At 46.4% G+C, this 27,119-nt stretch overlaps 2 protein-coding genes and 1 pseudogene across 9 annotated transcripts; 2 read left to right on the forward strand and 1 right to left on the reverse strand.

The window, feature by feature from the left end:
* Window positions 1-295: 295 nt before the first annotated feature.
* On the reverse strand, window positions 296-6,907 carry RPUSD2 (RNA pseudouridine synthase domain containing 2). The gene is made up of 3 exons (XM_008143217.3): window positions 6,278-6,907; window positions 4,886-5,182; window positions 296-1,225 (listed from the first exon to the last, which is right to left on the reverse strand). Exons 1-3 carry the CDS (start codon window positions 6,902-6,904, stop codon window positions 491-493), a joined length of 1,659 nt encoding a protein of 552 aa, XP_008141439.3. The 5' UTR covers window positions 6,905-6,907; the 3' UTR covers window positions 296-490.
* Window positions 6,908-13,211: 6,304 nt separating this feature from the next.
* Window positions 13,212-26,470, forward strand: CCDC32 (coiled-coil domain containing 32). Of its 8 annotated transcripts, none has more exons than XM_054716347.1 (5): window positions 13,212-13,501; window positions 14,735-14,990; window positions 20,088-20,244; window positions 25,721-25,811; window positions 26,180-26,470. In XM_054716347.1, exons 2-5 carry the CDS (start codon window positions 14,747-14,749, stop codon window positions 26,273-26,275), a joined length of 588 nt encoding a protein of 195 aa, XP_054572322.1. In that variant the 5' UTR covers window positions 13,212-13,501; window positions 14,735-14,746; the 3' UTR covers window positions 26,276-26,470. The 8 variants fall into 8 exon arrangements, with proteins under 8 accessions (XP_054572322.1, XP_054572323.1, XP_054572324.1 ...); XM_054716348.1 differs by having other exon boundaries at window positions 13,212-13,480; XM_054716349.1 differs by having other exon boundaries at window positions 13,212-13,284.
* Window positions 16,573-17,383, forward strand: LOC103287474 (MICOS complex subunit MIC27-like; annotated as a pseudogene).
* Window positions 26,471-27,119: the final 649 nt, after the last annotated feature.

Consider the following 27,119-nt stretch of genomic DNA (forward strand, 5'->3'; position numbering starts at 1 on the left):
CTCTCTCTCTCCCCCTTCTGAGCTCTCTTAAAAAAAGGAAGAAGCCCTAGCTGGTTTGGCTCAGTGGATAGAGCGTTGGCCTGCAGCCTGAAGGGTCCCAGGTTTGATTCTGGTCAAGGGCACATGCCTGGGTTGCAGGCTCAATCCCCAGTAGTGGGTGTGCAGGACGCAGCCAATCAATGAGTCTCTCTCATCATTGATGTTTCTATCTCTCTCTCCCTCTCCCTTCCTCTCTGAAATCAATAAAAATATATACAAAGAAAAAAAGCAGTAAGAAAACCAGACACACAAGGTATAAGGTATAAGCAAAAGGTATATATTTACAAACCAAAAAGTTCCCAAACTAGCTGGAGGTAGCAAGTATAAACAGTTCCTTTAAGTGCCCAACTTTACTCCTTATAGAAACATTTGAGTACCAGCTGAATGAGGTCAGTTCGTACTCCATGGCTTCTTCCAACCCAAGAAGTAATCCCGCCATAGGCCACAGCTCTCAGTCCTCTTGCCAGTCATCCTGTGCCCAGGTAGGCATGGGTGAAAAGTACTCAAAACCTGGCCCTTTATAGCGCAGGGCGTGCAGAAACATCACAAGGTCCTGGGGCAAGGGGTCCTGTCGCACCAGTCGGCACTCTGCACAGAGGGGGTCTATTTCTTGATTCACAACATCTGTTTCAGCTGCATTCCCTGGTGCCAGGGCCTCTGTGTCCAGATCCTGAGGGGCTGCCTCAAGTACTCCACCCATCTTTTGAGCAGATGCAGCCAAGTCTTCTAGGTGGTCCTTGCCCAGCTCTGAGGAGGGAGCAGTAGAGTCTGTGAGTCCTGGGGACAGATCACCTTCACAGAGATCTAGCACGTCCAGGCTCTGTTTGGCTTGGTGTTCTGCAACGAGGTCCCGCAGCAGTTCCTCATCTGTCTTGGGAATGTGGCCACCCCGGCCCCGGGAGGGGCCCCAGGCCACTGAGTTGTAGATGGGGTCATTAAGGATGGGGTGGCCCAGGAACTGGAGGTGGACTCGGATCTGGTGAGTGCGACCTGTGAGCGGCCGACACCGCACCACACTGGAGTGGCCGTTGTAGCTCAGTCTCTGGAACACTGTCTCACAGGGTTTGCCCCGAGTATCTACACGGCACACCCCTACCTTGTAAGATACTACCAAGATGGGTTCCTTGCAGGTCACTTCCTCGGAGGGGAACTCCCCCTTCACCCGGCACACGTACTCCTTTTCCAGCTACACAGGAGGGAAGAGGGAGAAAATCAGCACAAAACCTAAACTCATGAAGCCCAGACCCACTGCAAGTGGTGAGGAATGCAACAGTGCCAGGCAGAAGAGGATGCAAACCCCACCTCCACCATTTGCCAGTTTCATGATTTTGAGTACATTACTTAGCCTCTTTAAATACCCTTAACTTGTCTAGAAAAAGTGAGATTAGAAAAGCATTAACCTCAAAGGGCTGGTGTAAGGATTCAGTAAGTTAGCCAGTGATGGCGAACCTATGACACGCGTAGCCATTTCTGATGACACGCGGCCGCTGAGGCGGCCGCATGCCGAAGATGAAACATTTGCGAAATAATGTTTTTTCCTCAGAGTGACACACTACCCGAGTTATGCTTAGATTTTTGGCGAAGTTTGACACACCAAGCTCAAAAGGTTGCCCATCACTGAGTTAGGCTCTAATGTACTTGGTACTTAGTCTGATATACAGTCAGCACTCATTAAATGTATCATAATCAGATCCAGAATTACAAGTCTCAAGACCACAATCAGTACCACTTAATTATTCTACCCAAGCCTCTTCTAATTTCATTCACAATCTTTCTACCACCGAGGCTCTCCCCAAAACCTTAAAAAACTCACTCAGCCTGTTGGCACTTTAAAACTTCCAAAGAGCTAACTACCAAGACAGGCAGTGTATGCCATCTCTAAAAATCTCTTGAAACATCCCACATAATAAAAAGGTAATATGCAAATTACATCACTCCGCTACGCCCATGATTGGGCCGGCGGGAGGCGTGGGGGGCGGGACTCAGGGTGGCCGATTGGGCTGGCGGGAGGAGCGGGTGGTAGTTGACCACCAAGGGCATCTGCAGCAGCTGGATGCAGAGCTCGGGGTTCGCGTTCTCCAGGTTGGCCTCCGTGGGGTCCGCGTCGCACCCATAGTGGCCGTGTGGGGACGCTGGCATCGTAGCCCCAGCAACGAGGCCAGCTTCCCAAGCCAGGCTGCGGAGGGAGGGAGGGCCTCTGGGCTGGGAGCACTCCCCCCACCCCAGCGGACAGGGCTCGGCAGCGAGCGAGCAGCAGAGAGCTACCAGCGGTGGTGGGTGTGGTGGTCTGGCTTCCAAGAGGCTGGCTTCAGCTGCTGTGGCCTGCGCTGAGGTGGCTGGTTGTGGGGGCAACTGCGGGGGCGCATCCGAGGCTGGGGCACTGGGAGACATGGGACTGCAGCCCAGAAGGCGAGGCTCCGGAGGACCTGGTCACTGACCCCCGGCATTGAAGCCGCCTCCTACAAGGTGTATCCTAGCCTAGGTGTGTGGGAAGCAGGTTCAGGAACCTCTCCCTTTGCGGCGCCAGAGCCCAGGCCTGCCAGCGCTCCAGAGGAGACCCCCGCCAGGATCGGGGGCGTGACTGGCCTCCAAACCGCCAGTGACCCTAACCCAGGCCTGCCAGCTCCCCAGAGGAGTCCCCCTGCCAGGATCGGGGGCGTGACCGGCCTCCAAACCGCCCGCAGCCCTAGCCCAGGCCTGGCAGCACCCCAGAGGAGACCCCTGCCAGGATTGGGGTCATGGCCGGCCTTCAAACTGTGGCGGCCCCTAGCCCAAGGAGGCCTCCTGGCCGAGGACGCCCGAGTCTGTTCTTGACCTAGGGCCGGACTCTCCCCACAAGGGACTCAGAAGCCACCAGAGTCTAACTGCCAGTCTCTGGGAGTGCATCCACTGTTCACCAAAAAGTAGGGCCATCAAACCGTTCAGTCTCAGTGCAGGCACAGGTCCGTGGCTGACGGGGTGGAGGCCAGACCAAAACAAAACAGCAGAAACACCCTGCCCACCTGGGCGGGTGCAGCTGCAGTCCACGTGGCCTGGGTAGGGTAGAAAGCGCTACCTTCTCCCAGGTCCTGTGCTGGCACCACCGCCTTGCTCACCCTCAAGCCCCCCTGAGTCCTGACAGCAAAGTGTGTAGGGCATTCTGCAGGAGTTGTGCTGTTCTGGGTTCTTTTGCCCAAAGATACCCTTTGGGACGAATTCAGAGCCACATCTCACTTCCCATGAGACTGGAAGAACCATGTAAAAGGATTTTTGACAAAAGCTTTCCACATCTCTGTTTATTCTTTTGAATCCTTAAAACGACCTTAAAAAAGCATTTGGGCCACCTAAGAGAGAATGCACTTTCTGGCCAGAGCACGCAGGATTCTTTTGCCCAGCAGGTTAAAGGAAGCAGAGAGCTGGCACAGTGGAAATGGCCCTGGTGCCCTATGAGGAGACCGGGGGAATGGGGTTGCAGAAATTCCATAAGCCTCTTGCCACCTTCTCCTTTGCAAACCACACCATCCAGATCCACCAGGACTGGAGGCAACTGGGAATCACAGCCGTGATTTGGGATGTGGTAAGCAAATCTTGGGGGGCCTCTGAAAACATCTGCAATTGATTATGAGACTGGTCTTTATTTAAAAAGAAATAAAAGAACAGCTTTGTTGAGATATAATTCATATACTGTACATGTCACCTAAAGTGTACAATGAACTGGTTTTTTAAAGTAAATTCAGAGTGGTACAGCCATCACCATGCTCAATTTTTAAATATCTTCATGACCCATCCCCTCCAAAAAAAAACTTCTATCCACTAGAATCACTTTCCTGATCATCTTCCCCAAAATAGATTGCATTTTAAGGGTGGGTAAAGGAAAGCTGAGGGAAGTTAAAACACTGCACAAAGGATATTGTAAAATGACAAAGCCCAAAGTGAAGATCATGTGTTTTCTTTAAAAAATATATATTTTTTAAATTTCAGAAAGGGAGAGGGAGAGATAGAAACATCAATGATAAGAATCACTGATCAGCTGCCGCCCACAAGCCCCCTACTGGGGATTGAGCCCGGAACCCAGGCATGTGTGCCCCTGATCAGAATCAAACCCGGACTCTTCAGTCCACAGGCCGATACTCTCTCCATTAAGCCAAACTGACCAGGGCCATGTGTTTTCTTCAAGTTCTGCGTGGCTGTAATGGTCCCCAAATCTATACTAATAAAAGGGTAATATGCTAATTAGAGTGGTTGTCTTCTGGACATCCTTCCAGACAAAGCCGCAGTGGCTACAAGGGCCGAGGCTCAGGCAGCCATTACCAGCTGTGAAGCGCTGAGGCTCAGGCCAGCAGTGGCAGCAGCATTGGGGTAATGGGGGCAGTGCCCCCAGAGGGAGGCCAGACTGGGGGCCAAGGCACAGGCAGTTTGGGGTGATCAGGCCGATAGGGGAGGGCAAGGTAGGGGCAATCAGGCTGGCAGGGGATCAAGGTAGGGGCGAGCAGGCAGGCAGGCAGACAGTAGGGTTAGGGGCAATCAGGCAGGCAGGCAGGCGAGTGGTTAGGAGCCAGCGGTTCCGGATTGTGAGAGGGATGTCCGACTGCTGGAAGTTGGACATCCCCTGAGGGGTCCCAGATTGAAGAGGGTACAGATTGGGCTGAGGGGCACCCCCCCCCCCCAGTGCACAAATTTTGTGCACCGGGCCTCTAGTAAGAGATAATAACCTGTTTTTGGTACTTTAGGTGTTGACCTCCCTAAAGGTAGGAAGCCTGGCCAGAAAAATACAAAGGCCCACTTCAGATAGAAGTCAGTGCTGCCCTTCTGACACAGCATTTGTGAGCCCAGAAAGTGACCGGCGTGAAACAAAAGCCAGGCTCACCTGCCGGTCCCGAACTTGCTCATGTATCTTCTCCGAAACAGCTGTTGTCTTGGCAAACATGAGGACCCCCGAGGTAAGGCGGTCGAGCCGATGCAGTGGGTGCAGCTCCTTAAGTTGGTGCTCCTTGCCCAGGATGAAGATGACCGTGTTGTGTCGGAAGCGGCCACAGGGGTGGACAGGAATGGAAGAAGGCTTGTCTACAACCACCATGTCTTCATTCTCAACCAGCAGGCGGATAGGCTCTGCCGTGACTGGTGGCTCATGCCTGTGCACTGTGTTCCGCAAGAAGTCATTGTCCTGCCGATGACATAGGCAATTGTTCAGCCCAGGGACCAGCAACCTATAATCACTCAACTTCACACACAGCTTCCTCTCTTATTTACTGACACGAAAGAATGGTTAAAGTATATCCTTACACAAAAAGCGGTATGTACAGTGCATACTCATTTTGTAACAATGCAGACAGCAGGCACTGAAAAAGAACTAGAAGGATAAGACACAAAAAGGTTAATGGTAGTATCTCCAGGTGATGAGATTATGGATGGTTTTTTATTTTGCTTATTTGTATTTTCTCTACAGTAACATTGTATCTAAAGGTAATTTCACTTAACTTCTCTAAGCCTTAGTTTCCTTATCTATAAAATGTGACAGCTAGACCAGATGCTTGCTTTTCAAAATTGGGATGGGAGAGTGGATTCAAGCCACTCATTCCCCAAATGTTGAGATCGCCTTGTCTCCCCTCACAACCTGGTGAGCCAGGGGTGTCTGGTACCTCTTAGCTGTGAAGGAATTTTAAAGAAGGGTCAAAGCACTGGGCTAGACAGCTCTAGTCTTTATCCCTGACAGTTCACAATTCTATCATCTTGGTCTCTATAATAAATAATTTAAGTAGTTATAACAGCACAGGCTTTGGAGGTGACACTGTTGCCTTACCTCTGTGAGGTTTACCTTTATTTAGTTCCCTCACAGGTAAAATGAGGTGACAATACCTACCCCAAAAGGCGATCGATAAAATTAAATGTTCAAGTACTCAAAAATGCCTAACTCTGTACCCAGCAAGGAGACATAAACGATAGCTTCTACTGTACTATTTGTAAAGGGATCCACAATGCAAAATAGAAAGTGATCAATGTCCGTGCCAGTGGCACAGACTGCATAAAAGGAGCCACAAGAATTCCAACTTCTATGCTTTGGAAATAAGAAAACAGTGTTTTTGAAGCACTGAGGCTACTTGCGGAGATGCGGTGGGAGGAGAGGGCTTAAAGACTGTTTGAAGTGAAAGCGAGAAAACCTCGGAATTACCCCGATTTTACTCCAGTACCTAGGCCCACTAACTCAGGGGGAAAAAATCCTTTCCTGGTCCCCTTCCGACCGGCCCCATCAGTACTCCACCTTGAGCACAATGCTGAGGTCTTGGACCGGCTCCTCGTTGAGGTGCAGGCGCCCCGCTCGGACCGCGGCCTCGTAGTAGGCCAAGGGCTGGGCTCGGAACTCAGTCCTGAAGACGTGCAGCAAGCTGTGGCCCACCCAGCGGCCTTTGCAGTAGGTTCGGAAGTCAAAGTAATAGGGCCGCACTTTGCGCAGGCCGCCCTCGAAGTAGTAGCTGGTCTCTGCAAAGTGCTCATCGCCGAAGCTCACCCCTGCCCGCCGCTTCTTCGGGGGCGGCACTACGCGCTCCCCGGTTGCGCCCCGCCGCTTCTTGCGCTTGCCCGGGCCCGGCGCTGCAGCCGGGGCCTGCTCCTCGCTCCCCGGGACCGGCTTCCCTACCCCCGGGGCCGACTCCACTCCCGCGGCGGCCGGCTCCGGGCGCCCTGGGGGTCGCTCGTCCCTCGCGTCGCCGTCCGCGTCTCCGTTTTGCTGAGCCGGAGCCCTCAGCTCGCTCGCCGCCTCCGCCCCGGCGGAGAGCATTTCCGCCATCCGGCCTCCTCGGCCACCCCAAGTCCTGGCAAGGCTGAGGCCCGGGAGGCTCAAACACCCCTTCACGAGACCCTGGAGCCACCTGCGGCCGCCCAGCCTCATAACCACGCGGGCGCCACGGCTGTGTCGCGATCTGAAGACGTCACTCAGCTCCAGCCAATCACGAGGCCCAGTGCGAGGTGGCGACAGCGCAGGGAGGAAGTGAGTTGAATGACTTGAGTGGGGAGTTGAGAGGCTGTGAGGAAGACACCAAAACCATTGAATTCGTGTAGATATACTCCAAGTTCCTTGGGTATGGAAAAGCTCCTGAAAGGAACGTATTGAAAACAAACAGACTTTAAAGCAAAACAGAGTGCTAAATTCCGAATATGCTAGGGATATTTAAGCATAGCGTTGTATACTTTTAAAAAATGCAGCTTCCCTTGCATCTTGCACATTGGTGTATCCTCTGGGCTCTATCCGTCAGGCAAAGCCTTTGGTATCCGAGGCACACAGCAGAGGAAGCCAGCATCGTGTCTGACAAGATAGTAATTGGAGGCATTTGATTTGGGGGGCTAGCAGTGTGTGTGTGTGGGGGTCTTGTGCCCAGTTTCCCAGTCAGCAATGCCAGCTGCAGTGGCTGCGATGTTCCTTGAACAGTTAGTTCCTCAGTGAGGTTAGGACACAGCTCCTGGCTCCATAGACCCCAAGCCTCACTGTCTGGCCCATCTCAAGATTTCCTGAACTACTTACTATCTTTTAATCCTGTGCTGTACAATAGAGTAGTCATTAGCTACCTGTGGCTATTTAAATTAATTAAAATGACATAAAACTTAAAATTTAGTTATTCGGTTGCACACAGTTGCATTTCAAGAGCTCATTAGACACATAAAGCCAGTGGCCACCATATTGGACAACTCAGATACAGAAACTTCTATTGGACAGAGCAACTTTAATCAATTCCTTTTACTGTTTAAACTGGCTAGAATGAGTTCTGTGGTTTGAACTAAGAACTCCAACTAACTTACTGTGATAAGGATTTAAGTAATTTAAGAGTAATGGCAAATCATCAAAGAGTTTTTTGGGAAGGGGTTCGTGACATGATTTGGTCTCCATTCCAAAAGAATCGCCGTGGTCACAACGTAAAGAAGGGAGAAAAGAGGGAATCACACGTTCTAGCTCCAGTTCAATGTGGTTCTTGACCATGGGGGCTCTAGTCCAAACATTCATATACCAACAAATTTTGAACATTTGCCAGGCATCACTTGGCTTCGGAGGTACAGAGGTAAGAAAGACATGGCTCCTGATTGTAAGGACAGAAAAAGTCCTCGCCTTTTCTTTGCTGTGGCCTTTCCACAATTTATGAGGAGTACCTAGTAATTAAACCCCAAGCTTGTTGGCTCTTCTGCTTCAAACAGTTCCTCTATTCAAACCGTGGGACAAAATAAGACTATACTCTCTAAGTTGCATTCTTGCAACCCCTCCTCCCTGATGTTTTAACTCTGGAAGAATTCACACTAAGGAGGCTCTAGTTAGTAGAAACCTGTCTCCCCCCCTCTCCCTTTCAGAAAAACCTCTCTTTTGAACTCTTCATAACTTTTGTTCTAAGCATGTTTTACAGGCTGGGGAAAATACTGATAAGACACCTCCTTAGGATATCTGCCGGACTGTCTCCTGGAAAGCAAACAAACTGTAACTTTTCAAGACAACCACCCTGGTATCTGCTTAACTTCAACACAATCCCACTTCCTTCCTTGTCACTTAGCAATAGCAACTGCTTAAAAGTGCAAGCCACTTTTTCTTCCCCACCCTGTAAAATAAATTTCCTCCCTGCATCTATCTCTTCTCAGTTGTGAATTCTTTCATGGCCCCCGTCACCAGCCAAACCCTAACACTGATTTCAATGAAGGCATAGGCAAGTAGAGAATACAAATAAAAAAACATATTTGTGCCAAAACCGGATTGGCTCAGTGGATGGAGCGTCGGCCTGCGGACTGAGGGGTCCCAGGTTCGATTCCAGTCAAGGGCATGTGCCTTGGTTGCGGGCACATCCCCAGTGGGGGGTGTGCAGGAGGCAGCTGATTGATGTTTCTCTCTCATCGATGTTTCTAACTCTCTGTCTCTCTCCCTTCCTCTCTGTAAGAAATCAATAAAAAATATATTTTAAAAAAACCATATTTGTGCTAACCTCACTGTTGTTAAGTTAGAGTCCAATATGTCTTGTGTTCTTTAAAAATAATATTTGAATTTTTAAATTACAATTGACATACAAAATTATATTAGTTTTAGGTGTAGGACATAATGATTAGACACATAACTTACAAAGTGATTGCCCTGGTAAGTCTAGTACCCGTCTGATACCATACATAGTTATTACAATACTAGAGGCCCGGTGCACGAAATTCATGCATGGGTAGGGTCCCTAGGCCTAGGCTGCGATCAAGGCCGATCTGCGGGGTGAATGGCGGGGTGATTGGGGGGCTCCTGCTGGCACCCACCTTGGCTGGCCTGGGGCCTGCGGGCTGGGGGCAGCTCCTGCATTGAGTGTCTGCCCCCTGATCGTCAGTGGACATCATAGCGACCAGTCATTCCACTGGTTCTGCCGTTCAGTCGATTTGCATATTAGGCTTTATTATATAGGATTACAATATTATTGACTATATCCCTCCATACTGTACTGTACCTCCCTGTGACTATTTTTATAACTGGCAATTTGTACATCTTAAAAAAATCTTTTTCATCCTCACCCGAGGATATTTTTTCCATTGATTTTTAGGGAGAGATGGAAGGGAGGGAGGAGGGGGAGAGAGAGAAACATCCACATGAGTGATACACATCAACTGGCTGCCTCCCATACACACCCCTACTAGGGCTGGGGAACCTGCAACTGAGGTATATGCTCTTGACCGGGAATCGAACAAGTGCCCTGACTGGGAATTGAACTGTGAACCGGCAATCTTTACGTGCACCGACAATGCCCAACCAACTGAGCCACACTGGCCAGGACAATTTGCACAACTTAATCCTTTCCCTTTTTTCACCCTTTCCCCAAAACCCCCTTATATCTGACAATCATCAAAATGTTCTTTGTCTCTATGAGTTTGTTTCTGTTTTGTTTGCTTGTTTATTTTGTTTTTTAGATTCCACAGGTAAGTTAAATAAATGATATTTGTCCTTCTCTAACTTATTTCATTTAGGATACTACCCTCTAGGTCCATCCATGTTTTTGCTTATGGCAAAATTTCATTCTTTTTTATGGCTGAGTAATATTCCATTGTATTTATATACTACATCTTTGTAATCCACTCACCTACTGGTAAACACTTAGGTTGCTTCCATATCTTGGCTATTGTAAATAGCCAAGTTTGTTTGGTGAGCAGGAAATCAGAGAAAAGGGCATAAGTGAGTTAAGAGACCATGGAGTAGTTTTGTTTTTCTTTATCTTTATTGTTAAAAGTATTATAGATGTCCCCTGTTTTCCCCCATTGACCCCTTCCTCCCCACTCCCGCTCCCTCCCCAGGCCTTTACCCCACTATTGTCTGCGTCCATGAGTTATGCATATAAGCATGTAAGTTCTTCAGTTAATGTCTTCCTCCCCCTACCACTTTCCCTCTGAGACTTGTCAGTCTGGTGCATGCTTCCATATCTCTGGATCTACGTGTATTTTGTTTGTCAGTTTGTTTTGTTAATTTAATTCCAAATATAAGCGAGATCATGTGATATTTGTCTTTATCTGACTGGCTTATTTCACTCAGCGTAATACTCTCCAGGTCCATCTGAAATCCCTCTTTTTTACAGCTGTATAGTATCCCATTGGGTAAATGTACCACAGCTTTTTTATCCACTCATCTATTGATGGGCACTTTGGCTGTTTTCAGATCTTAGCTATTGTAAATAATGCTGCTATGAAATAGGGGTGCATATTTTCTTTCTTATTGGTATTTCAGGCTTCTTAGAATATATTCCTAGAAGTGGGATCACTGGGTCAAATGGCACTTCCATTTTTTTTTTTTGGGGGGGAAACTCCACACTGTTTTCCATTCCCACCAGCAGAACGTTGGAAAAAATGTAGTAGGGTTCCTTTTTCTCCACATCCTTGCTAGCACTTGTTTGTTGATTTATTGATGGTAGTCAGTCTAGCAGGTCATTTTAATCATACTCAATGGGCAAAAACTAAAACCATTTCCCCTAAGAACAGGAACAAGATAGAGTTTCACCACTTTTATTCAACACTAGAAGCCCAGTGCACGAAATTTGTGCACGGGGGAGGGGTGTGTCCCTCAGCCCAGCCTGCATCCTCTCCAATCTGGGACCCCTTGGGGGATGTCCGACTGCCGGGTGGGATTGGGCCTAAACCAGCAGTTGGACATCCTTCTCACAATCCGGGACTGCTGGCTCCTAACCACTCATCTGCCTGATTGCCCCTAACCACTCTGCCTGCCAGCCCGATAGCCCCTCACTGCTCCCCCACCAGCCTGATTGACGCCTAACTGCTCCCCTGCTGGCATGATCATCCCCAACTGCCCTCCCCTGCAGGGCTGAGGGGACTGGGGGACTCCGGCTGGATGAGGCTGGATGAGGCTGGATGCTGCAGGGACTGGGTGACATGGGACTGAGGGGACTGGGGGACTGAGGCTGGATGAGGCAGGGCTGAGGGGACTGGGCGCCACCATCTTGTGGCTGTGGGCACTGCCATCTTGCGAGGGTGTGATAGTCAATTAGCATATTCCCTCTTTATTAGATAGGATAGTATTGAAAGTCTTAGCTACAGCAATCAGACAAGAAGAAAAAATGAAAGACATCCAAATTGTAAAGGAGGATGTAAAAGAGTCATTATTTTCAGATGACATGATACTGTACACAGAAAATCCTAAAGATTCCACCAAAAAACTAGACTTAGTAAATGAATTCAACAGTGTAGCAGGATACAAAATTAACACCCAGATATCAATGATATTTTTATTCACCAATAATGAACTCTCAGAAAATTTTTTTTAAAAAAACAATACCATTTACCATTGTAACAAAAAAAAGTAAGATACTTAAGAATAAACTTAACCAAGGAGGTAAAAGACCTGTATTTGGGAAAACTACAGAACGTTGAAAAAAGAGATAGAAGAAGATATAAACAAGTGGAAGAATAGGCCATATTCATGTGTTGGTAGAATTAACATAATTAAAATGTCCATCCTGGCCATGGAGTAGTTTGATGAAGCATCCATAAGCCTATGAGACTGCCCCATTCTGTGGATCAGATGCTGCCAGACTCATGTTACATAGGATGGTAGTTGGAGGACTCAGGATCCTTCAGTGGGAGATTCCACTCCCCCCATTCATTCCCTATAAATAAGCACTGTCAAAATCTTGACTGCTGTAAGTTCCTTTTTTTGTAACCTCCTTGCTTTCCGCTTCCTTCTGTTAGCACATTCTAAGAATGGTTATAAATGTGAGCAACGGAGTACCTTGTAGTTTCCTTTCACATATTGGTAGTTATTAACACCACAGCCACATTAATTTACTTTGGACACATCTAGACACTATATCATAAGCCAAGTTACTTCTACTGATGGTTCGCTAACGTCTTTCCGCACGTCCTTTTAGGAGTAACCAGCTCTGGAAATTGGGGCTGTAGGGGCGAGGAAGAGTTGCATCTCAGCCTACTGATAATCCCTAAAAGATATCAAAGGTCACTTCCTTTTAAAAAGTGTTTCTGACACTCACCTCCCAAGACCACTCTCTCCTTTATGTGCTCTGGCTACACTTCTGTTATAGCCTCTATAACTATTTGCTGTTATTTGTAAAGTTGTCTGCGCCCCCCCCCCCCCCCCCCCCCCCCCCCCGCACCCTCTTACACTAAGCTGTGAAGACCTCCCGGGACCCATGCCGAGTCTGTCTGTCTTGAATTCCCGCTTCACACGATGCTTAGAACACAGCAGGAGTTTGGCTACTGACTACATGGATGAGGAAAAGCTTCATAACACGAATGGGACAAGGGTCTCCTGTAAGGGACGAAGTCTCCTCCTACCCCATTAAAGCCCCCAAGTGCTCTAACTTGGGTAGCGAAAGGGCTGAAATTTGTGGAGACAAACACCGGCCCAGACAATTGCTGAAGCGGTGAACTTGCTCAGGGAACCAAGCAAAGGCAAAGGCCTTGGAAACCGGGCTTCCTCACCCAAGCAGGGGGTGGGTGGAGGACACAGTCCGCGCGGCTGGAACACCCAGGAGTCAGGGGAATCAATCCAGCTCCAGGGAAAAGCAGGCGCCCGGGATACTGGGCTCCGCCGTTTCCCGGCAACCACAGGCTCGCCCCCCGCTTCCTTGCACTCTGCTCCTCACTTCCTTATCCACTCGACCTATCCGCGCACAGAACACCGCCAGGTCGGCGGTGGTTGGAGGATTTTCAGGATCCGTCACTCGGAGACTCCGCCCACCATTCCTTCCGGCTGCCGCAGACTGAGCTGAGCGGAGGGTTTGCGGGCTGCGGGGCAGGCTGTTGCAGTAGGTGAGGAGCGGCGGGGGGCCCAGCATTTTGTGTCCGCGGTTCCGGCCTCATCCTGGAATACCGCAGGGAGGCCTCGGAGCCTGACTCGTCTCGCCCAGCCCGTCCTGGAGGCCAGAGTGACTGAGGCCCGTCTGGCCACCCAACTTCCCTGCGCTGTCCTGGACTTCCTAGGAGGGGAGGGGTTCCGGGCCCCGGGGTGAGAAAATGTTTGGTTTGGGTGCGTTTAAACGATTTTGGGATGGGGGTGGGGGTTCATTGTGCCCCCCTCCCCCGGCATTAGTTCATTCAGGGCTTCCGTGACGCACCTGTCCCGTTTACTTCTGAGCCCTTGCGCTCGTTGGGCTCTCCTAGAATTGGAATTTTTCAAACCTTTCTGTTGGCAGCCTTCCTAATCTCAAAGGCCCCTCCTGTAAGACTAGACAGTTATGAAAGCCTCCAGGTGCTGTGTGGAGCCCTCCACCTACCTACCTGTGCTAGGGCTACTTTCAGTATATTCCCAGTCAGGCAGAATGGTATCTGGTAAAAGGATGGATTTTGGAGCGGCACTGGTCTGGTTTCCAATCAGGGATTCACCATATATCAGTAATTACCCTTCTGATCCTCAGATCCTACAGATTCTTCATCTGCAAAATGATGAACCTGTCTATTAGTGGGTTTCTATTAAAATAAGAACACAAGCGCAACTTCTACCTATAATGAGCGAATGGGCCTTTGCCTATGACAGTGCTCTCTGAGAGACACTTTTCACCAAGCAGCACTTGTGTGTATGGAACTGTGCAAGACCGTTTAGTGCCTTATTGAAAACGGAATTTAATTAGCTGAGGGCAGAATTGTTGAATTTGGGAGCTTTTTGGAGAAAAGTGCAAGCTGATTGTCTTCACTGGAAATGTCATGAAATGTGCACGCACCTGTGGTGTGTGTGTGTGTTTGAAAACATACAAAAGTAAAATTTGCCATTTTAACCATTTTTAGATATATAGTTCAGAGGCATTCACATTGTTATGCAACTATCACTACCACCCATCTCTAGAACTTCCCAAACTGAAACTCTGTACCCATTAAACTACCCATTAAACAATAACTCCCATTCCCCCATTCCAAAAACCCCTGGCAACCACTGTTCAATTTTCTGTCTCTATGAATTTGACTACACTAGGCACCTTATATAAGTGGCATCATCCAGTATTTATCCTTTTGTATCTGGTTTGTAGAAATTCCATTTTTGAAGACAAACTTCATTATGAAAACAACTTGGGTGCAGAGCCAGAAGAGGAACCCAATTACCTTTTTGTCATCTTTTTATCTCTAACACAGAAACCCAATAGAAGAAATTTTGTTAAAGTTCTTAAAAGCCTATTACCTTCAATGGGAAAACATACATCTGAATACTACATACTTATACTGTATCCTTAAAGCCAGTCCTTGCTCACTTGAGCTTCTGTTTTTTCAGCTCAAATTCCAAATGAAAATGTTTGAAAGCATTGACTCTACGGCTACAAAATCTGGCCCGGATCTTTGGGCTGAAATATGTTCCTGTCTGCCAAACCCTGACCAAGAGGATGGTGCCAAAAATGCCTTCTCAGACTCCTTTATGGATTCTTATCCTGCAAGCACAGGCCCGAGGGAGGCCCCGGACTTTGCTACTCAGCCAGCTATAAAGCCTTGGGCTCCCTTGCAGGATTCAGACGTGTATTTAGCATCTTTAGGTAAGTTAGATGGCTTTTTTAAAAAAAAATCATAAATTGATGGTTTTAAAGATGCTTGTTGAAGTTCCTTTACCTTAAACCTGGTTTTCTGTTCTTTTTTAAAATTCTCACCCAAGGATATTTCTTCCATTGATTTTTAGAGAGAGTGGAAGGGAGGGAAAGATCAGGAGAGAAACATTGATGTGAGAGACACATCAATTGGTTGCCTCCCACACAGGCAACTGGGTCTGGGGATCCAACCTGCAACCCAGGTATATGCCCTTGACTGGGAATCCAGTCAAAACCCTTCAGTGCACAGGCTGACAGTCTAACCATTGAGCCACATCAGCCAGGGTGGTTTTCTGTTCTTAAAAAAATTTCTTTTTGTCCTCACCACATGTATCTGTCAGGTGTAAGTAAGTATAGGGGTTGTTTCAGGTTGGTTGTGGGAAGGACCCCATTTTCCTTGTACATAGGGATTAAAATGGTCTTTGCAAACTCTTACCTCTGTTATATCTAAATTATGCTTTATGCCCTGGCTGGTTTGGCTCAGTGAATAGAGCGTCGGCCTGCGGGCTGAAGGGTCCCAGGTTCGATTCCAGTCAAGGGCACATGCCTGGTTGCAGGCTTAATCCCCAGTAGGGGGCATGCAGGAGGCAGCCTATCGATGATCTCTCATCTTCCATGTTTCTTTTTCTCCCTCTTTCTTCATCTCTGAAATCAATAAAAAAATATATTTAAAAAAATAAATTCTGCTTTATTTCTTGGCATTGTGTAGACCCTCTTGCCTACTATTGGTGGCTCATATATTCAAATAACTAAAAAATATCAAATCTTATGCTATCCTAAAAGGAAAGGTCAGAGCTACATGTGGATTTATGGTGCTACAGTTTGAAAACCTGTTATAGTAGATAGATTGATTGTTGGAATGGGAACATGTTGACATAAAATTCATTCTGTCTCTTGTTAGCTATTTTATTTTTTTAGTATTTCCTGAACATATCTTCACTATCCTGTCCTATGGCCTTAAGTGTTAGTATTTAGAAAGACTAAATACACAAGAAAGAGATTCAGATTGTTCCATGCTAGGGGAAAGAGAAATATCAGTCGAAGGTAGTAATTGCCATGCTTTAAAATTGTAATATATTTTTTATTATTAAACATACATGAGACCCATCTACGTGTCACAAAACCAAACCTAGGAATAATTGTTTAAGGAAGGAAAGGCAATTCAGGAAGAAGAAGCTTTTAAGGAAGGGTAGAGAGAAGAGTCAGAATAGAGTTTACATAATTGCTGAGAAATACCTTGGAAAAACGAGTAATTTTGTTAACTGTGTACTGGGGGAAAAGATATGAGAAAAACAGGTGGAATGATGGATAATGAGAAAGATGAGGGTATAATGTGAGATTCTCAGGAAGCCATCAAAGATAGGCTATGACCATGGCTGAGTAGGTTGGCAGTTCTGTTTTGTGGTAGTCAGAACATCTGTTGAATGATGATAAGGAGAAGAAGCAACATTCTGAGAAAACTAAAAAACCAGATCCTTTGGCTCGTTGGTGCTCTGTGCCCAAGGGTTATAAGAAACTTTCATGGGTTACAGACATGGTGGCCGTTAGGATGGGAAAGCTGACAACTATACCTGCAAGTCTGATGTTCGCATTTATATGTGTGCATGCAGCCAGAGAAGAGGAATCCAAAAAGGAGCTAGTGAAACCACCGCTCCAGTCTAACTGTTGAAGAGCAGCCTGGTAATTGACAGGTGGGCTTTGGCTCCGTCCACACTGCAGCTGATCCTGATATTGGCTGGCGCAAGGGTGTTTATGTCCTTGTGGCAAATGGGATAATGGATACAGTTCAATTTGGACAAGAGGCATATGTTTATCTGAAGAATCCACCATGGAATTTTCTTCTGGAAACTGGACTAATTGGTTTCAGGCTTGGCAGGCTTGGTTTCAGCAAGAAAAGGTTCTAGATTTAAGAAAATTGGTTCTCCGCTGGGACTGGCCACTTTAGGAACAACTGTTTATTGTCCAGTTCAGTCCGTAACAATTGCAAAGGTAACTAGAAAAAAGGCATATTGGTACAAGCCAGAAAATTTGTGAAGCAGGTAAATCGTTATGGAAAAAAATACAAACCACCAAAAAAGTATCACTTCCTGAACCTAAAGAAAAAAACAAAGCTAGGAAGCTCTACTGAAATAGAATTACCTGCAAAAACAACTCACGACTTGAAACACTCAGTTTCTTTGCCAACAGAACTCAGCTCTGAAACGAAGACCAAATCAGAATTCACCTCAGGTGCTACACGGTTTATGCCTGACATGGGTCACAAGCAGTCCCATCTAGAAGGTGTAGATATGTATGTACAGCAGGAGAAGCTGAACTCGTCCAATAAGAGAACTACAGATGTGTGAAGTTCCAAATCATGACGAAAAAGATCATGTAATGAGTAACTGTGACACATAGAGTATAACTTAACCTTTTGCACTCGAATGTCGAGTGTGACTCGACACGGTTAGCATTAGAATACAGGAATCGAGAAAAAAGCAAGCGAGTGCAAAGGGTTAAAGCAAGTTTATCCTTTAGATCTTCTAATGTATAGTTTGGCCAATCACATAAGTGTTTAAAACACACACAGCAAACACAGTCCAAATACTAGTAAATGATTGGTGAAGAGGCAGTAGTATTAGGATGCATTTGATGACTTTCAAGGGTGTTTATAAAAACAACAAAAAATAGAGTGAATATGTGAACACTGATGAGACTAAAATTTGAAGAAACATCTATGTGTATATAAATACTTATACATATACACTAGGTATATGTGCTTTAGCTTTTGTAATTAATGTCAGCTAAATTAGAATGGTGTATGGAAGGATGTGTTTTTTATTTCCCAGAGCTGGAATAAAATATCCATAGTTTATGACAAAATAAAAGAAGCTTTCATGATTATCAGTGATAATTTTGATTGGTTCAGAAAGTTAAAATTCCTTTGATATTTTCTAAAATCAGATAAGATGATGATTAAAATTTCCTTCTCCGAGGAAAATAAGAACCATTTCTGGCTCCTGTGGCAGAGTTTGGGAGACAATGGCAGGCAGGTTTGGAGTATGTAATGGCACCTGCTTCTGCCTGCCCAACTTAGATCACCCCTGATCAGGGACTCAGCACACTCAGAGAGGGGAAGACCTTTTCTAGCCCAAAAGAGCACCTTCCACCTTGACAGCCAAGGCCAGACAATATAAAGATAGTTTTTATTGCCAAATAAACTGTATCAAAGATAATTCACTAAGATCACCGATTAAAACCTTAGTCAGTTCAACATGAGATATACATAATTCTTTTCATATCCTCAAGGAGAAAAAAATTCCTCAAATATTTTACAGGTGTTTTACATGGGTGAGCGCTTGGAGGTCACTTGCATCAACAGAAGGTACTTATTGCCCTAACTGGTTTGGCTCAGTGGATAGAGCGTCTGCCTGCGGACTGAAGGGTCCCAGGTTCGATTCCAGTCAAAGGGCACGTACCTTGGTTGCGGGCACATCCCCAGTAAGGGGTGTGCAGGAGGCAGCTGATCGATGTTTCTAACTCTCTATCCCTCTCCCTTCCTCTCTGTAAGAAATCAATAAAATATATTAAAAAGAAAAAAAAGAAGGTACTTATTGTTTTGATCAGTAGATGCTAGCTGATGTGGCTTATCTACAATAATAAAAGGGTAATATGCTAATTAGACCGGATGTCCTTCTGGACGTCATTCCGGACGCCCTTCCTGACGAAGCTGGGCCAGAGGGAAGCCAGCCTGGGTTCCAGGTGCCTGTGGGCAGCCTGAGGGAAGCCAGCCCGGGTCCCCGGTGCCTGCCGGCGGCCAGAGGAGGGAAGCCCAGGTCCCAGGTGCCGGAGGGAAGCCGGTGCCGGCAGCTGGGGGAAGGAAGGCCTACTCTTGCACAAATTTTCATGCATCGGGCCTCAAGTTTAGAAATGAAAACAGGATTATAAATCATAAAGTTTCCATTGGTTCTGGGCTTGATGTTCACCATCCTTAAAAGCTATCATTTACCCATTTATTATAGTTGAAGGCAAGACTAAACAAAGGCAGAAGGTACATGGTGATACCCTCTCTTGTAATCTTCAAAAGGGGATATCTGTTCTCAACAGTTACACTTAAAATGCAATAAGAGTAATTAAACATCTATCGTCAGGAAGCCATATGGACCACTCTCAAAGAGATTACAAGATGTTTGTTTTTATTAGGCTCCAACATCCAGGCCCAAAGTTGAGCAACTTTAAAAAATGTTGGGAGATTCCTTCTCTTTTTTTTTTTTTTTTTAATATATTTTATTGATTTTTTACAGAGAGGAAGAGAGAGGGATAGAGAGTTAGAAACATCGATGAGAGAGAAACATCGATCAGCTGCCTCTTGCACACCCCCCACTGGGGATGTGCCCGCAACCAAGGTACATGCCCTTGACCGGAATCGAACCTGGGACCCTGGAGTCCGCAGGCCGACGCTCCATCCACTGAGCCAAACCGGTTTCGGAGATTCCTTCTCTTTAATCAAGAATTTAATCACACATAGAAATCTTACAAGTCTCTTATTGAGTTCTTATCAAGTCAATTTTAATGTCTAATGAACCATTGGATCTCTCATCATTTTCTCTAAGTCTTTCTCATGAGGTTTGGCAACCACTTTATGTCACTGTAACAAAAAGAAAACCATTTACTCCTCAGAGAGACTATTTTCAAGGAGTTAAAAAAAGATGAGAGTATACACATGTCAAGCCAGGGTAAACAAGCATTCCTTAGAGAGATACCTGCTGGGCTTCTGTGACTTCAAAGAAAACATGCCATCAATTTGTTATGAGAACCTATGGTTTTTCCCTTTTCTGGGGTAAAACATTTATTTGGTGCAATGTAGAGTGAAACCATTGTTCAGGAAAAGGAAAACTGTACATTTCTCTTATCTGCCCTCCTTAAAAAATTAGGGTTTTTTTTTTTTTTTTGTAGAGTGTGTGGATGTACTCATCAGTCAGAGAATTTTTGAAGTTGGCATTTGCATTTAAAATTTAGTTTCATTTCATATTCACTTTCCTTGTTAAGCTCCATTTCTTCTCTCTTTAGAGAATAAACTGAGAAGAATCAAAGGTTTAAATCAGGAAGTGACTTCTAAGGACATGCTTCGAACCCTGGCCCAAGCCAAGAAGGAATGCTGGGATCGGTTCCTCCAGGAAAAGTTAGCATCAGAGTTCTTCGTGGATGGACTTGATTCTGATGAGAGGTAAGTGATTCCCAGGCTAGTTCTAGGTGACAGTCTGTTTTACTGTGCGCATTTCTTTTTCTCTGAAGAATTCAGGGAGAGTGACATGTGAGTTGAGATATTAGTTGATATCAACATCAGCGTCTGAGTTAAAATCATCCTTTGTCAGTTTGCTCTATTTGCTCTTAGTACAGCAGCAGACTTTTGAGAAAGGGTATTTTGCCAAAAGGCAAATACTCCAGCCACATCTTGATCACAGATTGGATGTAGCTGAGGATAAACCATTGCCTTCCTTTTTTTAAAAATTTTTTTATCTTGCCCTAACTGGTTTGGCTCAGTGGATAGAGTGTCGGCCTGCGGACTGAAAGGTCCCAAGTTCGATTCCGGTCAAGGGCATGTACCTTGGTTGCGGGCACATCCCCCGTAGGAGGTGTGCAGGAGGCAGTTGTTCGATGTTTCTCTCTCATCGATGTTTCTAACTCTCTATTCCTCTCCCTTCCTCTCTGTAAAAAATCAATAAAAATATATTTTAAAAAAATTTTTTATCCTCGCCCTAGGATATATTTTTTATTGATTCTCAGAGAGAGAGAGAGAAGGAAGAGAGAGAAACACTCAATCAGTTGCCTCCCATACATGCCCCAACTAGGAATTAACCCTTTGCACTCGCTTGCTTTTTTCTCAATTCCTTTATTCTAATGCTAACCATGTTGAGTCACACTTGACATCCGAGTGCAAAAGGTTAAACCCACAACCTAGGTATGTGCCCTGATCTGGAATCAACCCGCAACCTTTTTGGTGTAGAGGATGATGCTCCAGCCAACTGAGCCACCCGGCCAGGGCCATTGTCTGCATTTTTAAGTGCAAGTACATAAAACACTTGAGAAAGTAGTAATCAATCAACAATTGGAACTATGTCTTCTTACCTCCAAATCTCTGTTGCCTTACAGAGTTTCTGTCATATTGTAGCCACTCAAATGGGTGTAGAGTAAATGAATAATTTCCTTAAGCATCTACTGAGTGAAGGCACTGTACCTGGTGTCTTGGGCTGGGGTGTAAGGAAGTTTCACACCCTCTCTTTTTGTCCCTGTAACTAGCTAGGGAGAGATGATAAATAGGTATAAAGACGTACCTAATAATATGAGGCAGCATGAGAGAAGAGCCAGTTGAGAAGAAGTGATAGAACATGCTTTAGGAGTTGAGAGACCATTGAGCTCCCTTTGGGCTCTGGTGTTTGTGCCAAGGAAGGAGGCAGGACTTGAAAGCACCTGCAGGTGGGCCAGATGCAGAAAGGAGAGAGCATTCTGCCACAAGGCAGGGAATGCTTGACAGCGGGAAAATGGCTCTGCCACTTAGTGGTTGTATGTTCTTGGGTAAGAAAGCTGTGTGTGCCTCGTTTCCTCCTCTGGAAAGCAGAGGAAACCTCATAAAGTTATTGTGAAGGATTAACAAGTTACTGTGTGTAAAGTTCTTAGAACAGTGCCTGATACATGGTAGCGTATTTTCTGGCGTATAAGACGACTTTTTAACCCAGGAAAATCTTATACGCCCAGTCGTCTTATATGCTGGAAAATACGGTAATTGTTGTTTTTTTTTTTTTGCTATACTGATGGATGAGAGATGATAGTACCGTATTTTCCGGTGTATAAGACGACTGGGCGTATAAGACTTTCCTGGGTTAAAAAGTCATCTTATACGCCTGAAAATACGGGTAAGTGCTATGTAAGTGTTAGCTATCCTACCTAATAAAACAGTAATATGCAAATTGACTGCACCTTCACTATGCCCAAGCCACGCCCACCAGCCAAGCCATGCCCACCATCCAATCAGAGCGAGTATGCAAATAAACCCGACCAAGATGGTGGTTAATTTGCATACATAGGTGCCCTGAGCTGACCCCCTGGGACGGATTGCAGGGAGCTGGGGTCCACTCTGGCACCAGACCGAAAACCTCCGCCGGAGGCTTTTGGCCTGGAGCCGGAGCGGACACCCAGCTCCTGGCTTTCGATGGATGGTGGGCGTGGTGGACACCCAGCTCCTCGCTCTGATTGGATGGTGGGCATGGTGAGCGGACCCCCCTGCCATCGAAAGCGGGGCCAGCTCCCCTGCCATCGAAAGCCGGGAGCTGGGTGTCCGCTCCGGCTCCAGGCCAAAAGCCCCCACCGGAGGCTTTTGGCCTGGTGCACGAGCGGACCCCTGCCATCGATTGCAGGGAGCTGGGGGTTTCTTCGGCCTGGTACACCAGCGGACCCCCTGCGATTGATCACCTGGGCAGGGAGCTTGGGGTCTGCTTTTGGCCTGGGCAGGAGCGGACCCCCTGCGATTGATCACCTGGGCAGGGAGCTTGGGGTCTGCTTTCGGCCTGGGCAGGAGCGGACCCCCTGCGATTGATTGTAGGGAGCTGGGGGTCTGCTCCTGCCCAAGAGGCTTTCGGTCTGGGCAGGCCTGGGCAGGGGCTGAGCCGGTGATCAGAGGGAGCTGGAGAGGCCTGCCCAGACCTAAAGCTTCGGCCAGAGGCTTTAGGCCTGGGCAGGGCCCAGCCCTCCATTGGTGTGAACTATAGAGGAAACACCTTTTCTGACTGCACATAGGCTAAGCTTCCTGTTTGCCACTGGTAATATTCTTAGTAACTTGGGTAATAAGAATCCAAAAAGGTGATCTAGGGTTTTTCCACCACACTTCTGGAGAAAAAAATGAAGGTCCGCTGCTGGAAGGCTAAGAAATGTCATATCTTGCCCTAGCTGGTTTGACTCAGTGGATTATGCCTCAGCCTGCAGACAGCAGGGTCTGGGTTTGATTCTGATCAAAGGCATGTACCTAGGTTGCAGGCTTCTCCCTGGCCGGGGCCCAGATCAGGGCTCATGCAGGAGGCAACCAATCAAAGTGATTCTCTCTGTCTTTCCCTTTCTCTTCCACATTCTCTAAAAGTCAATGGAAACATACCCTCAGGTGAGGATAAAAAATAAATAAAGAAATCCATATCCTATGAAAGACACATCTTGAAAATGCCTAAAGAAAGTTGTCATTTTTTCTTGGTGAAGCGACTGGAGTCCGTGTTGATGAAAACACCTTGGTGGCTGCAGTGACTGACAGTGGCTGCAGCAGTGGGGTGATGAGGCTGGTGCCTTCCCCTGACCAGCCAGGTTGCCTCCCACAAAGGGAGGCCAGACTGCAGCTTAGGTACGCTCCCTGTGGGGTGCGGGCCTAAGCTGTCAGTAGGACATCCCCTGAGGGCTCCCAGTATGTGAGAGGGGGCAGGTTGGGCTGAGGGACCCCTGACCCCCAGTGCACGAATTTCGTGCACTGGGCCCCTAGTTATTAATATTATTCTTCCTAACATAATTTTATTTATTTTTAAAGACTAGTTTATTGATTTTTAGAGAAAGAGGGAAAGAGAGGGAGAGAGAAGCATCAATGGATGTGAGAGCACAGTATGGATCAGCTGCATCCTGCATGCCCCCCTACTGTGATTGAGCCCACAACTGGGGCATGTGCCCTTAACCAGGAATTGAACCAGCGACCCTTGGTACACGGGACGACATCCAACCAATGGAGCCACACCGGCCAGGGTGCTAACAGAATTTTAAAGTTCAGTAACAACTTATTCAAAATAAGATCAGTGAGGGGAGTAACAACCTCAATTTTAACAAAAAGGTCTTGAGGGGAATATGATTTAATCTAAGTTTACAACATATCTTTAACATTGATTTTGAGAGTCCCATTGTGTCAGATGAAGATATTGCTGCTGAAATTGTGGGCAATATGTGAATAAAACTTCATACATTTTATTTTTTAATTTGCAAAGTACCTTCACTTACATTGTCTTAAATACCAAATCAGCATTCCCTGAGATCCTTCAGAAATCGGTGTGGCCTCTAAGGTCAGGCCAGCTCCCTTCTCAGGTTCAGAAAAATAATACAGATTTTGCTCTTTCCTGTATCTAACGGCTCAATCCAATTGAGCTTTAAACTGCCCCAAATACAGAAGACTTGAAGATACACAGATTCCTGACTCACTAGTAATTTGGTGTTTTCTCTCCCTTTGAATATTTCCTTCCTTTACAGCTCTCAGAAGGAAAGATAAAACTTTCTCCTGCCTAATTCCCAACTAAGAATTCTTTTTCTTTGAAATCAGATCAGCACCAAGGCTCGTTAACATTTCTGTGTATTTATCAATAGCTAAGATAATGTGGTTTCCCCTTCTCTATAGAAATAATTGAGCCCGGCTGGCATGGCTCAGTGGTTGAGGGTCGACCAGGAGGTCACGGTTCGATTCCTAGTCGGGGTACATGCCTGGTTTGCGGGCTTAATCCCCAATAGGGGACGTGCAGGAGGTGACCAATCAATGATTCTCTCTCATCATTGATGTTTCTAGCTCTCCCTTCCTCTCTGAAATCAATAAAAATATATTTAAAAAAAGAAATAATTCTATGAAAAGCGTGGTAGGTGAAGATTAAATGCCTGTGCAGCATCTGAGTCCCCTGAGCTGGCTGTTACTCCCCCGAGCCTACATCGGTGGGAAAACTTCTGTCATTGTTCAGAGCAAGCACCAGCAAACAGTATATATGCATCTGTTTTCAAACTCCAAAGTTTATGTTTTAAACAGAGGCCATTTTGTAGGGGATTGTGTGGTTCTTCACCTACAGGAAGGCCACCCTCTTCATGCTTTTGGCAAGGAGTCATGGCTGAGCAATCCAACTGTGCACAACATGAATCCCCATCCCTGACAGATGTCTTAAATCTGCTGCTTATGGCTTTATTTCTTGGCTTACTAGTAAGACTTTGTGCTATTGAAGAGCATAGAATGTGGTTAACATTATTTCTGGTCATTTATATTTTACTGTGGATGTCTAATGGCTGTAGAGTGAGAATCCTGTGTACTTAAGGAAGGTGGGGAGGAGACCACTTCTCCCTTCCCCACAGATCCAAACCAAAAAGGGCCTTCTGGCTTGGTGGCCATTCCTTTATGGGGGACATTGCTGTTCCAGTGTTTCTATCTTGGGGACTTGCTATAGGGTGAACTAAACAAACAAAAAGCCCATAAACAAAATTGCTCTCAGTGCAACTAAGCATAATTGAGTCTCAGACTATCTCAGGTATGACATTTCAAGATGCTCAGGTTTTTGCCTAATAATTTGGTATTTATTGGAATGTTTTCTCCCCTTGACAGTTTCTCTCCTCTTTTGAGGGGGGAAAAAAAAGACAAGACTGAGGTATTAGCTCTTCAGCTGTTCTCATCAAGCCTTCAGAGGCTCTGCATTCCAGGAAGTCTGATGCTGCTTATAACCAAGTGCCCACCAGGGGGTAAATTATGCCTGGGAGCTGCCAGGATGCACAGCTGTCAGAGGAGTATCGTCTCCTCCCCGCGTTAGCAGTGAAAAACAATTGTAGGAAGAAATTGGTTGTGGGTGGGAAGGCAATATTTGAGTAACTGAGATAATCATTAAGTAATTAATCATCCAGGTCTGATGCAGTCACCCTTTTCTCTTGCTCTTTTCTAGCACCTTGGAACATTTCAAGAGGTGGCTCCAGCCGGATAAGGTGGCCATCAGTACAGAGGAGGTCCAGTATCTGATTCCTCCAGAGTCACAGGTGGAGAAGCCAGTGGCTGGGGACGAGCCAGCGGCAGCAGAACAGTAAATTACACCCACATATAGACAGACAGACAGACACAGATAGACAAGTAGACACACACACACACACACACAGAGACACACACACACACACACACACGCTTGCGTGGAGCAGCTGTCTTGAGTCCAGAGGGAAGTGGGGAGCTCAGCGGCAGTATCAGCAAGGAGAAAACTCTGGAGGGGCAAAGCCCAACTTTCCACTCCACAAAGCAAACAGCTGTGGGTACCTGAGGACTTGCTTGGGGCTGGAATGTGTGTCTGTCTTGGATGAAGTGACTGACCCAGTGCATCCTGGATCAAAATACCGGTTTCCTGTATGTCTCACAGCTTGCTCGAGCTCTGGTGGAGCAGGTGAGAAGTCTACCGAGAATCTACGGAGAATCTAGTGAAGGACCCAGGTGTAAATGTATGTGGAGCAGCTGATGCCCTTGTGTATAATGTTTAAGTTAAGTGAGCCATATTTATCCTTGCCTCTTCTGGATTTTCCTGCCTGTGTCCCAAGCATTCCCTGGGTAACTTGTCAGGGGTGAGTGGGCCAAAGAAAGTGAAGTCTGCCTCCTTAAATCCAAGCCCCATTTGGGGCTTCTCTAAGTCCATAATAAATATGAGGACTTTAGCAAAAGAGCCTGTGCTTTTTCTTTGTCTGATTTGTTTCTTGTGGGGAAAATGGACAAAAGAAATGTGAAAAGGTGTGTGTGTGTGTGTGTGTGTGTGTGTGTGTGTGTGTGTGTGTGTGTATTTTTAAATTTCATGAGTGGTTTCTCCCCTAACTTCCTCCTGCACTTATAAAGGACTAAGTTCCAAATTAGACTTGCAAATATGGTTTTGGTATTTGACACCACTGCTTGAATGTTCCCTGCTTGCTACTAGTAGCAGCTTTTTTGGATGAGCCTGTGCTTCCCTCCTTATTTATGGTGCTCTTGTTCAGATGGTGTTGTCCATATAAAACTTTTCTCATCAGAACAGCTGTATGTGTGGTGCAATTGACCTGATTCTTCCCGGAGAGATGCTCCCAGGCAGTGGGGAGGTAAAAACAAAAGCATGCCAATGCAGGTGAGCTGGTAACTTGTCAGCCTTCTGTTTTTAACATGTGCCCTCTGACAATCCAAACCTCGGTGCTCTGAGGGGTACATTTCTGAGGCCACAGCTCCATGGAACTTCTTCCTGGATAACAGATTCCTAGTCCCTAATGATGAGCAGGGTGGCCATACAAATCTTCAGAGAACATTTGCTCTTTTTTTTTTTAATTGAATTTATTGAGGTGACT

This window comes from Eptesicus fuscus, chromosome 5 (genome assembly GCF_027574615.1).
Source record: "Eptesicus fuscus isolate TK198812 chromosome 5, DD_ASM_mEF_20220401, whole genome shotgun sequence".
Classification (NCBI taxonomy): Eukaryota; Metazoa; Chordata; class Mammalia; order Chiroptera; family Vespertilionidae; genus Eptesicus; species Eptesicus fuscus.

What these genes read in the sequence shown, in the direction of transcription:
- RPUSD2 (XM_008143217.3), bottom strand. Translation starts at nt 6,904, where the DNA reads ATGAGGCTGGGCGGCCGCAGGTGGCTCCAGGGTCTCGTGAAGGGGTGT. An exon ending in ACCTCAGCATTGTGCTCAAG is followed by an intron (nt 5,183 to 6,277) that starts GTGGAGTACTGA and finishes TGTCATCGGCAG; the next exon opens with GACAATGACTTCTTGCGGAA. An exon ending in AGCAAGTTCGGGACCGGCAG is followed by an intron (nt 1,226 to 4,885) that starts GTGAGCCTGGCT and finishes CCTCCTGTGTAG; the next exon opens with CTGGAAAAGGAGTACGTGTG.
- CCDC32 (XM_054716347.1), top strand. Translation starts at nt 14,747, where the DNA reads ATGAAAATGTTTGAAAGCATTGACTCTACGGCTACAAAATCTGGCCCG. An exon ending in CGTGTATTTAGCATCTTTAG is followed by an intron (nt 14,991 to 20,087) that starts GTAAGTTAGATG and finishes TTCTCTCTTTAG; the next exon opens with AGAATAAACTGAGAAGAATC. An exon ending in GGACTTGATTCTGATGAGAG is followed by an intron (nt 20,245 to 25,720) that starts GTAAGTGATTCC and finishes GCTCTTTTCTAG; the next exon opens with CACCTTGGAACATTTCAAGA.